General features: G+C 36.5%; 1 protein-coding gene across 6 annotated transcripts in view; it reads left to right on the plus strand.

Moving 5' to 3' along the window:
- Positions 1-17,187, plus strand: part of MDM4 (MDM4 regulator of p53) — a 55,627-nt gene that overhangs the window by 29,331 nt on the left and 9,109 nt on the right. For 4 of the 6 annotated variants that reach the window (XM_071207691.1, XM_023588947.3, XM_023588946.3 and 1 more), the window contains exons 4-10: positions 910-1,043; positions 1,909-1,964; positions 6,053-6,120; positions 6,956-7,052; positions 12,941-13,101; positions 15,544-15,693; positions 17,067-17,147. In XM_071207691.1, the coding sequence (XP_071063792.1) occupies positions 910-1,043; positions 1,909-1,964; positions 6,053-6,120; positions 6,956-7,052; positions 12,941-13,101; positions 15,544-15,693; positions 17,067-17,147 (747 nt within the window). The remainder of the gene's footprint in view (positions 1-909; positions 1,044-1,908; positions 1,965-6,052; positions 6,121-6,955; positions 7,053-12,940; positions 13,102-15,543; positions 15,694-17,066; positions 17,148-17,187) is intronic. The other 2 variants (XM_023588948.2, XM_058275035.2) reach the window with 1 other exon arrangement.

Raw genomic sequence — 17,187 nt, forward strand, 5'->3', positions numbered from 1 at the left:
CTGTTCTTGAAAAGTTGGTGTCTAAAGATAAAGGTATCTGTGTTCGTATTCTTGTGACTTGTGCCAGCAAGATTCTTACAGATATTATTAAGTGAACTTAGTAATTAATGAACTAAATTTTAAAAAAAACAAAACTCTTACATGGAGAAAAGATTTCTTTTCAATAGATATAATTATTTTTGTGTATCATAATATTCAGTTAAGTCTAATTACAGAAGGTACTAGATGGAATAATAAAGATTATATGAAATAGTTCATTTATATTTTAGATAATTTTAAAATTTTCAATCATGAGCTTGTCTGTGTTCCCTTCTGTTTTGTGAACTCAAAACAGTTTATATTAACTTCTGTTAGTATAAACAGTCAGACTACACTTTTATTTGATAAATACTTGGAGATTCTATGTTTGGTGCACTTATGAGTATTGTGGCTTATAAATGTTGTACATCACTTGCCAAAAGAATTAGTGAATACACATCAAAAGCCTAGAATAGTTGTTTATGTGCCCCTGAAACTGGAAGTATTATTATGATCCAGGCAAGTTAAAAGCTTATTACTTCTAGTAATAGAATGGATCCCTTTGTGTAAGATTTAGCTGGGTGAGAAAATTTTTAAGGGATACTAGGTATTTTTATCATTTTTATCATTGTCAGATCAGTACCTTTCTTTGCTAAGATTCAGGGTCTTTTAATGTCCAAAATCATAACGAGTAGATGAACCTATCAGTTGGGAACAGCTATTTTGTTGTAGGACTCCTCACACAAGTATTCTGAATTATTGACTGTCATGTTCATAAATCTGAGTTATCTCTTTTCTCAAGCAAACTTTCCTTACCTCTTTATCATTATTGTGTGGGGTTCTTTTGACCATAGCTTGGCAGATCTATTCAGGCATTTTATTCCCATGCAGGTCATGCACTATCTAGGCCAGTATATAATGGTGAAGCAGCTTTATGATCAGAAGGAGCAGCATATGGTATATTGTGGTGGAGATCTTTTGGGAGAACTACTAGGACGTCAGAGCTTCTCCGTGAAAGATCCAAGGTAAAAAGAGGGTTTGTATTTCTCTTTTGGGCTTACACCTAACCACTTAATCTTCATGGTTATGTATGCCTTTAGTCCACAAATATTTGAGGGCCTACATGTGTCAGGTGGTCTGGAGAATACAGTGATGCTTATAGTATAGTGCGAGAGATACTAATCAAATTATCACACCAGTACGTGGTAAAATTGTACTATGATAAGTTTTACAAAAGAGAGGTACAAGAAATTTAGGAGGGGATCTAGGATCTTAGGAGTCAAGGAAAGGTGGAGCTAATCTGACCTTTTGTATGACTTTATCCAGCTGTGGGGATGTATGGTCATTAACTTGTGCAGTCAAAAGCTAATTAATAATTGAGACGCTAGTGTTCTCTCTTAACGCTCTATAGCTTAGTAATGACTGTTCCTTCTGAGCCAGTTTTGCTTTACATAGGTAAGACTCCCTCCCATTTTCCTACTGTACTCCCCAATTACAGTGTAAAACTGACTCCTAGAAGGAAGGAATAGTCTCCAAAGGAAATTTCCCCATTTGGGTTACTATTAGGTAATAAATAAAATGTAAGTTGATTGCTTTTTAAGTGGGGCCAATATAACACAAAGGCCTGCTCATTAATAACTTGGTAGTTAATCTTTTAAAACTCTGTTATGTAGACAAAGAAGATCACACAGACAGCAAACAAAAAGCAGGGTGGGGGAGGGGAGGGAAGGATTAAAAAAAGCCTATTGTGGGAAAAAGTTCTCCCTTTCCACACCTTACAGAGAAAGTTGGGAGATAACATACTAGAAATACATTTAATATTTAAGGAAAACTTTGATCTTCATAGTGGTCTTTTAAGTTGTTAATTGTTTTTTTTAATCTTTTTAACAGCCCTCTCTATGATATGCTAAGAAAGAATCTTGTCACTTTAGCTACTGCTCCTACAGGTATGTCACATCATATTTCTTCAGTCTGTGTGACAACTTTGAGTTCAAGGGGGCAAATGATGGGCAAGCACGGAGGCTGAAGTGGAAATGGAATGCTGTCCTTGGGATGCTTGGGAGGGAAATATCCTGCCTGTCATACAGAATGTTATTACTATGCTGTTTAACTTTTCATTGTGAAAACTTTCAAGCATGCTGAAATTCAAGAAAATAGTGTGATTAATGCCCATCTCTAGACTTATTACTTACTAACATTTTGCCATATTTGCTTCATCTGTGCAAACTTTAAACAAATCTCTACTAGATAAGGATTTTTCCCCTTTAAACATAGCTACAATACCATTATTTCATTTAAAAATTAATTCCATAATACTTAATAACCAAGTTATTTATAGTTTCCCCCAAAAATATCTTGTTAAATTTTGGCTTGTTTAAATGAGGATCCAAACAAAATCAACACATTGCATTTGGTTGATATGTCTCGTAAGTGTCTAATTTATAAAACTTACCTCTCCTTTTGTTTTCCTGTCATTTATTTGTTGAAGAAATGGGTCTTTTGACCTGTAGAACTTCCCACATTCCTGAGTTGACAGATTGTATCCTTGTGATGTTGTCTGTTTCTCTATCCCTAGTTGGTAAGCCAGTAGTTAGATCCTTTTTTTAAAAAAATATTTATTTATTTATTTCTCTCCCCTTACCCGCCACCCCAGTTGTCTGTTCTCTGTGTCTATTTGTTGCGTGTACTTCTTTGTCCGCTTTTGTTGTTGTCATCGGCACGGGAATCTGTGTTTCTTTTTGTTGCGTCATCTTGTTGTGTCAGCTCTCCGTGTGTGCAGCACCATTCCTGGGCAGGCTGCACTTTCCTTTGCTCTGGGCGGGTCTCCTTACAGGGCGAACTCCTTGCGCGTGGGGCTCCCCTACGCGGGGGACACCCCTGTGTGGCAGGGCACTCCTTTGCGTATCAGCACTGCACATGGGTCAGCACCACACGGATCAAGGAGGCCCGGGGTTTGAACCGCGGACCTCCCATGTGGTAGACAGACGCCCTAACCACTGGCCCAAGTCTGCTTCCCCAGTAGTTAGGTATTGATGCTAAGTTAGATTTAGGTTTAAGGTTTTTTTTTGCTGAGAAACCTAATAGGTGGTCCCTTATACTTCTGTTGCATCATATTAAGAGTCTTGTAAGGTTTGCCTGTCCCTTTTTAGTAATGCTGAGATTCTTTGGGCTCAGGTGATGTCAGCCTGATCCATCTGTTAAACTTTTCACCTAATGATTTTTACTCTCTGTTATTTGAATGCCAATTTGTCTAACCCCTTGCTTGATTCAGTGCCTTTTAAATACTGCCCTTTGAGTTTAATTTGTTAGGTATGTGCAGGAAATGCTTTGGAGTCTGAAGTTCCAAAGTCGTGGTGTATTTGAGATTAGTGAATACTATACACTATATACAACTGAAATATAACTCTATTTTTCAGACATTTCCAAATAATACTTTTTCTTTCCCTCTCCACACCTACGTGAACCCCTTTTTTGTGAGCTTCAAATTAGATTTTAGGCAACATTGTCCTTTGTTCAAGCTCAAGTTTCTAATCTCTTTAAATCGGCTTTTTTAAAATAGTTTACTGAAAAAAAAAGGTTAAAAAGAATCCATTCCTAATAAAGATTTATGCTTTCAAGTGAGGGAAAGGGACTTAATCTTTTATTGAAATGTTATTTTGAATTTACGAATGAATTTTGAAGCCTTTTGATTTCATTGAGCCATTTGCCTACAGCAGACAACTCATTTCCGGTAGCTGTAAATTTTTGTTGGGGAGGGAAGGCCTTGCAAAAAATACGGCAGCTTTATTGAAGTTCAGTCATTTGTGAAATAATATGGCTTTCCTAGGATAGTCACAAAAGGCTTGAGATACAGGGCGGATTTATAATTGCTGATCCACTCTTAATAAAATTTGTTTTATTATCAATCTGTTCTCTGAATATCTAGAGTAAGTGTAATTCTCACTTTTTTCCTCTCATTTTCTTTCTTGCACTTTCTCTGCAGAATTTAACATGCCATATATTATATAACATTTATATAATTAACATTTCAATTGACCCTCACAACAGCCTGTGAGGAAGGTCTGGAGATGGAAGGAAACTGAGGTTTGTTTGCTTTTAGTAGGTTGAATGACTTGCTTAAGATAACATGCAATTGACAAGTGGTAGAGTGGTAGAACAGAGATTTAGAGATTTCTGACTGGCCAGTTCTTGCTCTTTTCATTATTCCACATGTTGATGTCTCCTTTAAGCCTTGATTATAACAGAATTTGCCCCAAGTAGTGGTTTTTATTTTTTTAAGGCTTTTTTTTCTTTGAACATTACATCTTTACATTTTTTTTATTTTAATTTTTTAATTTGTCATTTTGAAGTCATTTCCAATTTACAAAAAAATTGCAAAAGTCCTTTTGCCCAGATTCTCTAAATGATTAACGTCTTACATATGCACAGTAAAATTATCAAAACCAAGAAATTGCCCCAAGTAATTCTGATGATTATTTGGTTTGATTGTACTTGGAATGGTGCTTATGGTTAATGATCTCTATTGATCTTCATAGATTGGGTTGCAAGTATTTTATTTGAGAGGACAAATGAAAAAAGTGTTTTCCATATCACCTATTTTATAGTTTTGCAAATAAGTTAAACCTTTTATTTTGCCGGTTGAAGAAAATGCCATTATTTAAAGTGAAGGTGGTTCTTTTTAAATCATTTTTCCGTATTTCTCAGTGTATACTAATAAAATGAAATAGATACGATAAACTTTTTATTTCTTTAAAGTTTCTTTGTACATTATAGTTTTCTCTCTTTTTTTTGTCTCTTTGCTTCTAATTGTTTTAGCCTAAGTAAATGACAGTATAGAATTGCTTTATTAACAAACTGCATCATCTCCATTGTATGTTGATTGAACTTTGCTTTGAAGACCACTGTGGCCAGAAAATACTCTTTTGAACCCTTCATTTCTGCATTTGCCTATAAAAATCTTTGTAGAAATAATTCCTTTTGTAAATACAATTTTGAAAATGTTTGTGTTTGTGCAAAACAGCTATCAGACTTGTCAGACCAGTTGTAGGATCTGTATTTCTCTGACAGCCTTTATTAGATATGAGGATGATTTTTTCCATAAATGTCTTATCTCTGGCTGATGAGCTTGATCCACAGTGGTCTTATTTGAGAACACCTCAGTTACATGTAGCCTCATAATGAGTGGCCCAACTTGTTAAATTCTCTGCAGTTTTATCTTTTCCTCTAGCTAAGTTTTCATCTTCTGCTTGAAAAATTTCCAAATCCTCGAAATATATTTCTCTCTTTAGACTAATGACATAGCTAAGAATTTTTCTCTGCTAGGTTATTGTTTCCTTTGCTTCTTTTTATTGGCCTTGTAAAAAACTTTATCTGTCTCCCCTAACTTCTTAGGAAATGTTTTTACCATAACCAGGAAAAGTAAGACTTGTTGAAAATGTATAATCTATATTCAGGTGATGGGAATTTAAACTATGAAATAAATATTCATTGACTCCATATGAAGCATGAAATAAATATTCGTTGATTCATGTAGGTTTACACGAAGATGCTATTGAGAAGAGAGTGAGGAAAATTCCAGATTTTCAGATCTCATAACCCTGTATAACTTTAGCAATTGCAAGTAAAAATTTTAGAAACCAAATATGTTTTTTTTTTTTTTACAAGTTAGACAAATTTGGTAATAAACACCTATAGGAAAAGATGATAAAAATACTATTATTTCTTGCTTACAGTCCCTTCTCTTAAAAAATTTGAAAGCTCAACTATGGAAGAACATTTTTAGCCATTTTTTAGTTATTTTTTCACTTTCCCCAGATTATATATTGGTAATGTATTTTAAATATGACCTGACTTGGTCTTTGCCATTTTATCAGTTTTGATTTTTCCCTTCCTGCCAATGAGAGCTTTATACTCTATAGAGAAGTATGCACTAGGGACCAAACCTGACTCCAGGGTTGTTTGCTGCAGTCCTTTTTGTGTGGAAAGAATGGCTATTACCAGGGAAGGTTTCCCTTTTGTTTTACTTGCTATCCAGATGCTGCTCAGACTCTCGCTCTCGCACAGGATCACAGTATGGATATTGCAAGCCAAGACCAACTGAAGGTAAAATCACCACACGGTGACTTCTTTTGTTGTACAGAGTGGCCCCTTCTCTGTACCTGTGGATCTTGAACTCCCAAGACCTTTCTCTCTTATGGTAAAAATGTAATAGAAAAGGTTCTTGGGAGTTCACAGACCAGGGACAGAGTGAAACTTCTCTGTTCTGCCTATAACAGAGTTCCAGTCTCTGCATCTTTCTTTGGGATGTAGCACTTCTGATCTTCAGTTCTTCCAGTTAGGGTTCCTTTTGGATTTGTATGTCCACGTGTGTGTGTGATGTGTGTTTCAAAGGTGTTTCAGAAAGTTGCTTTAATAAATTTAACAGACTTGTTGCAGTTAAGTTTATGTAAAGCCATTTATTTTTTTAATTTAAAAAATTTTTAGTAGGTCCCAGAAATTGAACCCAGGACCTTGTACATAGGAAGCAGGCACTCAACCACTGAGATACCTGCTCCCCATTAAGCCATTTCTTATAGCTTCCACAAATCTGGGGAAACTTTATGATCATCTTGTGTATGTCGATGGTTTTACTTGTTTTCTGAATTATGACTAATTTTGTAGTAGGCCAGAGACTTTATTCTGAGAAGCTGTTTATAATGATAGATTTTGGCCCTTTGTGCAGAGATTTTTTTCCCCACCCCAGGTTTTGGATTTTCCCAACTCCTAGTGAGGAGAGAGGACATTGCCTTTATCTGATGACTGTTGTGAGTGCCAGTGTTCTCTTCCTTGTGTGTAACCCATTGTGTCACACACTAACTGGTGAGCCGGAATGGAACTGCTACATCCCCTGGTCTCATTCGTTTCTACTGCACTGATAGACACTTTTCCTTCTTTTCAGCAAAGCGCCGATGAAAGTTCCAACTACAGGAAAAGAACTGAAGAAGGCGATGTTCCCACACTGCCTACCTCACAACATAAACGCAGAACTTCTGAAGGTAGGTTTTAAAATAAGGCCATATAGATTTCTCTTTCTTTCCTCTCTTCTCCCCCCTCCTCCCCCTTCCCCCTCTTTCCCTCTTCCCCTCTCCTTTCGTCCCACCTCCCTTCCCCTCCCCTCCCCTTACATCCTCTCCCCTCCCCTCTCCTCCCTCTCCTCCCTTCCTCTCCCCTCCTCTCTCTTTTCCTTTGATGATGGTTTCTGAAATTTTATTTCGTTTCTTTGGATTGGCCATCATTTCCTGTTTCTTTTTTGTCTTGTAATATTTTGTTGCACACTGTACATTTTAATATTTTAATGTGTTAACTCTGGGGTTTAGTCCCTGAAATGCCTCTTCTTTAGGTTTATGTCGAGCTATTGATATAACTGATATTTCCTTGAGTGTCAGGAGCTAACAAAAACAAACCAATGCAAATAACATCCTTCACAACCTTTTGCAAGCTGGCTGATGCTCTCCCCTCTCCCCTCCACTCCCCTCCACTGCCCTCCACTCCCCTCCACCTTTTTTTCTTGATAATTTCTAGGATGACATCTACGTGTATTAAATATTAGCACTAGTTAAGACCATTATAGAAGTTTTTATGTAGAAAACTCAAAAAATGATTAGATTAGTGCTGTTTCTTTGCATGCTGAGGTAGGAAGAGTGTATGTCACATTATTTCTCATTCTTTATTGAACACCTTTTTTTCAACCTAGTTACACTTGTAATTTGAAGAAGGTGGTAGTGCTCTTTTATTTTTTTATTTTTTAATACATTTTTTATTTATTTTAAAAGGATACTTAGATTACATAAAAAGTTACATTAAAAAATATAAGGAAGATAGTGCTCTTTTAGCAACCCATGATTACTGGGATGGAGCAAGACCCTTTTTTTCATTAGCTAGCATGCTGATAGAAGATAACTGCAGATTTATCAGTTTGCTACTTGCTAATTTTTCTATATATGTGAAGTCAGCTGCCTTGCCCTTTTAATATCTTGGCACCCCTGTATATATTTGATATGGTTAGAATTTTATTTTCATTTATCTACTTGAGGCAAAAGCTAGTTTGCAAACAATTGAAACGTACTTAATATCTCAGAGCCAAGAATGTGATATAAGGTTAGTTCCCTTGCCTTTGGATGATAGTCACAGATATTTGCCATTCATATTAGGTATGATGTGGTTAGGCTGAATGAGTTAACGTGATATTTTGGAAGTTTCCCTTAAGATAATTTATGAATTATCTTCCATAATCATAGGGGATTTTCCTGAAAAAATGTGTAGAATCACAAATTCCTCCAAAGGTATTTTGTGGTATGATGGTTCCTAGTACTTAGCTCACATTTGGAGAAATTGCAGATAAGGCTTCTAGTGATTCTCCAGAAAGTTATGCTGCTAGAGTTGTTTTAAATGTTTAAATTAAATTTGAATAAGTTTGTCGTGCTGGTTGGTTATTTTAAAAGTGCATTTTATGTAAGTTGAATTTTGGAGCTATTCTAGTCTCTGCGGTATTATATATGTAATTTTGGTTTTGTAAAGGTAAGTCCTTGCTTATTTTCTACTACAAAGGCTGTTTAAAATAGAAGAACAGCCAATGCAAGAGACTATGTAGTTGGTAATAGGAATTTTGGGAATAAACAGCTTAATATTTTCAAGAAGATAAATGGGTGGAAAGGACAGAATTTTTATTGTAGACAGAATGGTCTATTTCTGTGCTCTTCACAAGAAGGTATAGAGCTTACATAGATGAGGATGACATTAATTGGCATCATTCAGGAATTTGGTTTCTGATGAGTAAGTCTAAAAGGGTAGTTGAAGTTTCCCTGGGCACAGATAATCCTTTTAATAGTAAGGATGGGCATAATTTGTAAGAAGATAGAATAACGTATTTGGATAGGGACTCATTTATTGCAGAAATGCTTTTACTCATATGTACTGCAGCACATTTCAGTGCTTGTGATTGACGTTGGCAGGCCTGGTACATTGAGAAGTGGTAGAGGAGAGTAAGAAAGGAGAAGAAGGTAAAGCATAACAAAAAAGACTGGAGAATGGGAAAGAAAGAAAATAATTTTATGTGGTAACAACAAACTTATGTTAGTAACTATCGTGAATGTCTTTCAGAGGTATTACATGAGATCCTTTACTTGGAATATGTGGGGTCTTAATATGTTTTGGACTTGTGGTATTTCTACATTTTAGATATCTTAACTCTAAAGGCATATGCATATATTTATTTGGACAGCCTAAAGTTCAATGTTTTGTAACAGTTATTACCTACCAAAACATATGAATAATTGAGAAATGTTCCTGAAATGTGGTACCAATGAGATGGCCTTGACAGCCTTACGATTGCCCATTGTGTTCTTACTGCCTTGTCCGGAATTCAAGAGTTGGGCCACTATACTATTGCCTTTTGCAGTCCAGTGAATCAAGCAATTATCAGGCACCATGTACCATAGCAAGTCATTCTTTAGTTATTACAGTGGTAAGAATATTTAAAATACCAGTAAAAGCATTTAAAAATCCTTGTCTATGCTTTTTCCATATATAGTTAATATTTCCTTAATGTGTGTAGGTAACTTTGCAAATGTAAAGTACTAGTTAATTTCACTTGACATTTTTACCTGATTCCATTCCATTACTTATCAGCTACCTAAAACCAAAGTACTGTCTTGGTAAAAGATGTCATTGTTAATAGGACTCAATTTTTTGCAGTCTTTTTTTTTTTCTATTGGTTATAGCACTGTCTTTTAGCACAAATAATAGAGCTAGAAAATGTAATGTCACTTTGCAAATACAAGAATTCTGGATTCTTATCTAAAAGTGTATATTATGGTTAATACTGCACGGTTAATCAGAGCTCAGAATAAGTGGTTTTCTCTTAATTTAACTAATTGTTGTATCTTCTTTGGTCATTAAACATACACATTTTCCATATATTTTAATGTAAGTTATTTCTTTGTGAACTGCTGATCTTCCAACCCTTACCAAAGAAAAAAAGTGCAGAGGAACCTCTTTTTTATGTATTTATTTATCTCTCCCTACCCCCTCGTTGTTTGCACTTGCTATGTCTGTTTGTCTTGTTTCTTTAGGAGGCATCAGTAACCAAACCTGGGACCTCCGGCGTGGGAGGGAGGTGCCTAATCACTTAAGCCACCTCTGTTCCCTGCATTGTTGTGTCTCTCATTATGTTTTTCCTCTTGTGTCTCTTGTTCTGTCATCTTGTCTCATCAGCTTCCCATGCCTGCTCATTCTCTTTAAGAGTCACCAGGAACCTCTGCTTCCTGCTTTGTTATGTCTCTTATTGTGTTTTTTTTTCCTGCTTGTGTCTTTCGTTGCATCATCTTGTTCTGTCAGTTGCCATGTCTGTCCATTGTGCCACCTCACTGTCATCTTTAGGAGGCACCAGGAACCAAAGCATGGACCTCCCATATGGTAGGCAGGAGGCCAATCCTTCAGCCATATCTGTGTCCTGCAAAGGAGCCTCTTTGCACTACTATTTATAATTGATATATTTAAAAACCAGTAGGGATCTATGTATCTTTAAAAAAAAAAAAGACAAAAATTTTTTTAAAAAAATCAGTAGGAGGAAGTGGACATGGCTCAACTGATAGAGCATCCACCTACCATATGGAGGGTCCAGGGTTCTATACCCAGGGCCTTCTGACCCATGTGGTAAGCTATCCCATGCACAGTGTTACCACACGCAAGGAGTGCTGTGCAGGGGCACCCCACACACAAGGAGTGCGTCCCGCAAGAAGAGCCAGCCCATGTGAAAAAAGCGCAGGCCACCCAGGAGTGGCACCACACACACCCAGAGCTGATGTAGCAAGATGACGCAACAAAAAAGAGACACAGTTTCCCAGTGCTGCCTGACAATACAAGCAGACACAGGGAGCAGACAATGGAGGGGAAATAAATAAAAATAAATCTTAGAAAAGAAAAAAATCAGTAGGAATTTTAAACTTTTTACATCTTAGATTAAAGTAAATCTGAAAAACAAAGGTTTAAACAAACTGGAAAAGACATTTTTTATGTGTAATCATCGTGTTTTATGCCTATCTTTACTGAGTAAAAATAATTATGCTACATGGAAGTCTGTACCAGAAGAATTCTTTCCTTTTGCTGATATTTTGGGATTTGAAGATAATGGCTTGTTTTAAGAACCTATTGGGAAGCAGACATGGCTCAACTGATAGAGCATCCGTCTACCATATGGAGGGTCTAGGGTTCTGTACCTAGGGCCACCTGATCCATGTGGTGAGCTGGCCCACATGCAGTGCTGCTGTGCGCAAGGAGTGCTGTGCCACACAGGGGTGTCCCCTGTGTAGGGGAGCCCCACGTGCAAGGAGTGCACCCCACAAGGAGAGCTGCCCCGCGTGAAAAAAGTGCAGCCTGCCCAGGAGTGGCGCCACACACACACAGAGCTGACGCAGCAAGATGACGCAATAAAGAGAGACGCAGTTTCCCAGTGCCACCTGATAACACAAGCAGACACAGAAGAACACACAGTGAATGGACACAGAACAGACAATGGAGGGGAGGTGGGAGGCGAGAGAAATAAATAAAATAAATCTTTAAAAAAAAAGAACCTATTATCTCTACTGAGGAAGCCAATGTAGACCTTGCACTGACATTTTTATTGTGCCTTTATATGAATCTACAGGTATCTGAATGTTAAGGCATTATGATCTTTGATAAAGTATTCTTTTATCTTTCTCAAATTAGAGGTTATACAAATATCTTGCCTTAAATTTATTGTTCTAAGATTCAAGTATTTTGGTATTTAGAAAAGAAAAGAAAACATTGTGGGTTTTTGTTTTTGTTTTTTTAAGATTATTTATTTCTCCCCCTCCCTTGTTGTTTGTGCTTGCTTTCTGCTGTCTGTATCTGCATGTCTTCTTTTAGGAGGCACTGGGAACCAAACCCAGGACCTCCTATGTGGAAGGCAGGTGCCCAACTGCTTGAGCCACATGTGTTCCCCCAACATTCAGTTTTGATACTAAGACTTAGATCAAAAAGGACTGAAGCCTGTTATCATAATCTGTAGATTTACTTATGTGTTATTTGACTAATGGTGCAAATAAGAGTGAATATTAGTCTCATTGATAAGAACCAAATAATTCAATTATATTAAAGCAGTTTATAGAGATGCTTAGTTTTTTTTTAATACCTTGAATATATTCAGTGGATTGAATGTAACTTCGTAACTATATTACGATTATAGGTAAATATCTCTGGAATAAAGGGGAAAAACTCCTTTTAGATCAATTTTGTTATTAAGTTGCTTGTAGAGTTAAGATTCCTTGACAGATGATATCTGGTGTTCATTACTTGGTAGTGTAGCATCAGTAACAGAAGTGATTGGGAAACGGACTTGGCCCAGTGGTTAGGGCGTCCGTCTACCACATGGGAGGTCCGCGGTTCAAACCCCGGGACTCCTTGACCCGTGTGGAGCCGGCCCATGTGCAGTGCTGATGCGCGCAAGGAGGGCCGCCCCACGCAGGGGTGTCCTCCGCGTAGGGGAGCCCCACGCGCAAGGAGTGCACCTGTAAGGAGAGCCGCCCAGCGCAAAAGAAAGAGCAGCCTGCCCAGGAATGGCGCCGCCCACACTTCCCGTGCCGCTGACGACAACAGAAGCGGACAAAGAAACAAGACGCAGCAAATAGACACAGAGAACAGACAACTGGGGGAAGGGGGGAATTAAATAAATAAATAAATCTTTAAAAAAAAAACAAGTGATTTGGGCTCTGCAACTGAGACAGATATTTGATTTCTGACTTTTCTTACTGGGAATGGGATTTCTTTTTATCTACCTTATAAAGAGGTTGTAAATATAAGTTTATAGTCTTGATTCTTAAGTGTTGTGTACACAGTCATCATCCTTTTTATTTGACTTCTGTAGATGAAGACTTAATAGAAAATTTATCCCAAAATAAGAGCTCTAGTCTGGACCTCGGGTTTGAGGAGTGGGATGTAGCTGGCCTGCCTTGGTGGTTTTTAGGAAACTTGAGAAAAAACTACACGCCCAGAAGTAATGGCTCAACGGATTTACAGACAAATCAGGTAAAATTCATATTTAATGGGGAACTTTTTTTCTTTTGAAAATATAGCATTCCTGGTTACCCTTGACTACACATTGCATTCTTTAAGAATTCTCCCTTAGAGCTGTGGCCTTAGATACCATCTGTATGCTTATGGTGCCCAGATCCACAGCCCTGGCCTCTCCCTTGAATGCCCAACTTCCGTCTATAGCATGGAGTGTTCCATACTCAGCACCTCCACTTAGACAATCTGACATTTAACGTATTCAAAGCAGAACTATTGTCTTTCCTCACCAGACTCCTTCCCCAAGCTTTCCTTTTTCATGAATGGCTCCATGATCTAACTGGTTTTTCCAGCCACAGATCAAGGAGATATCATTGATATCTTTCTCTGTCATATACTATATCCAGATTATCAGCTCTTTATCCATAACATATCCCAAATCTAACCATTTTTTACTGCCTGCACTGCCATAACCCTAATTCAGGCCATCATCATTTTTCACTTAGGTATTGTAGCAGCCTTAAAACTCATCTCCTTGTTTCTATTCTTGTACATCTAATAGTTCAGTCTTTTCAAAGAGTACATTTTTTAAACAGATAAGTTAGATCAAATCACTGCCATGTTTAACATTTCCGGTGGCTTCATATAGCAAGGAGAGTAAAATCTAGACTCCTTACCGTAGCCATAACTGATCTGCTCCTCGCACTCACTCCCTCTCCTCTGCCTTGTTTACTATGTGTGTTCGATATACTAGGCTTCTTCCTATCCCTTTAACCCATTCTTCCTCAGCCACCTTCAATTTGTTAGTTCCTCTTTATGGAACACTTTTTCCTTAAATCCTTTCATTTCTTTCTCGTATTTCAGCGCTTAGCTCAAATATTTTTCCTCACATCATCCCTGGCCACTAAGGCTATCAGGTTGCACAATTCCAGGGGATCCATTAAATTTTCCTATTGTCCATTTATTTATTTACTTACTTACATAACTTTATCGCAGTAATTGATATAGAACACAAATTGTTTTATTGCAGTAGCTGATACATAGAACACAAAATTCCCCATTTTAACCACATGCAAGTGTACAATTTAGTAATATAAATTATATTCACAATATTGTGTTACCATCACCAACATCCATTATCTTTCCTTTTTTATCTCCTCAAACAGAACTACTCACCCATTTAACCATATTTTCCTCTTCCCACCCTACCCCCTTCTGCTCCTTGTAATCTATAAATTACCATCTGTCTCTCTGAAATGTGGTTCTTCTTGGTATTTCATATAAGCGAAATCATACAATATTCATCTTTCTGCATCTATCTTATTTCACTCAACATGATATCTTCAAGGTTCATCCATGTTACACCATGCATCAGAACTACATTCCTTTTTATACTGAATAATATTCCATTGCCTGTATATATATTTTGTTTATCCATTCATCTATTGATGTATGCTTGGGGTGCTTCCATCTTGTGACTTTTGTGAATAATGCTGCTATAAACACTGGTGTACAAATCTCTCTTCAAGACCCTGCTTTCATTTCTTTTGGGTATATTCCAACAGATGGGATTGCCAGGTCATCCATTCACTTTTTACTTTGGAGCTATATAGTTTTAATAGGTGGCCCTGCAAAACCCACTCCTAGTTAAAGTCGCCCCCTCCTCAGCCACTCTGTTCCTTTATCCTATTTTATATATATGAAAATATTACTACTATATTTATATATGTATTGTTGGTTTACCTCCACTGAAATGTAAGGCCAGGGCTTTTGTATTATTTACCACTGTCACATTAACTATATCCTAGAACAGTATCTGACCCATAACAGGCACTCAGTATTGGTTCAAATGAACCTATAACAATGGTAAAATAATAAATTGTCTCATGAATGTTGTAGAAGAACATGTCATAATATCCATAGATGAATGCAGAAAGAAAGTTCTATGTATCTGAATTTGTTTAAGAGCTCAGAAAGCATCAGGGCAAAATGTTTGGGTTACTTTTGGTGTTTCTCAGATTTCTTCAGTCAGCATCATTGATTATTAAAGGAAGGACTATGTTACAATCAATTAATGGAAGGTGTTCTAGCTTTTCACAGTGCCACCTGTGGAAAGGAATTTAGTGAATGGATTTTATTTAGTTGGGTAAAACTATAGGTTCTTATCTTTTAAGCTTTTTATTAGTACTGTTTTTTCAGGTGCTATACCTGATTTACTGCTGAAATAGAAAATTCCTTGCCAGGCATCCTTATATCCATCCATTAGCTTATACATAATAGGTGTATGTAGACCTCTGTTAACACAGTAGACATCTGTTAAATGAATAGATGTCTGTTGGAGAAAGGCTAGGTGTTCTTTGGAGATGCAGTGCAAAGATATTTAGTTTGGGGTCCTTTTTTGTTGTTTCAGCATCTCATAAACCTCTCACTATGAAATCTCATGCTTTTTTTTTCTATTAGGATATAGGTACTGCAGTTGTTTCAGATACTACAGATGACTTGTGGTTTTTGAATGAGTCAGTATCAGAGCAGTTAGGTGTTGGAATAAAAGTTGAAGCTGCTGATACTGATCAGACAAATGAAGAAGTAGGGAAAATGAATGACAAAAAGGTATGTTGTAGAAAAATTTCACAATGATTGTGTGTTTATTTGCACATGTAATTTATTCAGGTGACCTTTCTGGTACCTCGTTGTATGACACATTACCCATATAATCCCCCCATTTTATTTTTTAATATTTTCATATGTCTGGAATTGAGATTCACATTAAGTAAGGCTTCCTCAAAAATAGGAGATTGTTTCATGAGTAAAGCTCCTACTTCTTTAGAAGCAAGTAACGTAGACTTTTTTTCCTTTCGTAGTCTCATCATGGGTTTTATCATTTTGGTAACCTTGCTTTGTTAACAAGGCAAAGTTCTAAATGCCCTAAACAGCCTGAAGGAAAAAATATTTGTTTCTTAGAAATCTATTTTTCACGACTCTTTTATACTATTAAATGGTAAGAGAGATGATTTCTTCTTGTGCATTTTTGAGTTAAAATAGAGAAAAGAGGGGGAATTAGAATTCTGAATAAAAGTTGTGAAGATTCACCAAGATGAAGATTCATACATGTATGTACTCAAGTCTCAAAAGAAATTGGGCCACAGATCCAGTGCCTGCCATATAGAAGATTCTCAGTAAACATTTTTTAATAAATATAGCAAAAACAAAACAAAACAAACAAAAACAGACTAAATTGGGTCATCCTTTTTATTTAAAGAATTTTCAAAGGAATTTGGGTTCTCTTAGTCTAGTTACATGGGTAGTATTATAATGCTAGTTACAAGGGAATGCAAATAGAAGAATAGGATTTAAAATACTTGAGCCTTTGTGACATAGTTGTTATACAGAGTTTCATAGTTGGTTTCATTCCATTATTTGGACCACAAAACTTAGGATTTTAATTTTTTCACTTTTAAAGAAACACTTCCCATATTTTTTGACATTTTGCTTCCTGGTCCATCGGATGTTTTTATGGGACAGCCAGAGTATCACATAATAGTTTTACTCTTGAATGTGAAAAGTAAAATTTTTAAATGTTTCATTCTTCACATCTAAGTCCTTATTTTAAATGGGCTTTTCACTTCCATTTTCTTATACAACACTTGTTCTTGTGAATGACTGCCTAGATTCACAAGATAAAAATTTCCACGTTTAATAATTTGTAGCTTTTCTACTCTGATATTTATTTTCTTTAAAACCATAAATTTGGGCATTGTCTCCCTTCCAAATTCAGAAGCTATTTGGTAACCCTTCTGTCATACTACTGAAATGACAGTGAGGGAGTACAGAATCATGTTTTCAGTCTCATGTTTAAGCTATTTCCTTTTTAATTGCTGTTGATGGAAAGTAAATTTTAAATTGAAGCTGTTCTTTTTTGTTCTCAGTAATAACGTCTTCTAAAACAAGTAAATTTTACTAATGAGATGTTTTTGTTTTCACAGGTGATTGAATTGGGAAAAAGTGATGATCTTGAGGACTCTAAGTCCTTAAGTGATGATACGGATATAGAAGGTACCTCTGAGGTATGAATCTCTAGTAGAAAAGCTATTTTGCACAGGCCAC

The sequence above is a fragment of the Dasypus novemcinctus genome, chromosome 13 (assembly GCF_030445035.2).
Source record: "Dasypus novemcinctus isolate mDasNov1 chromosome 13, mDasNov1.1.hap2, whole genome shotgun sequence".
Taxonomy (NCBI): Eukaryota; Metazoa; Chordata; class Mammalia; order Cingulata; family Dasypodidae; genus Dasypus; species Dasypus novemcinctus.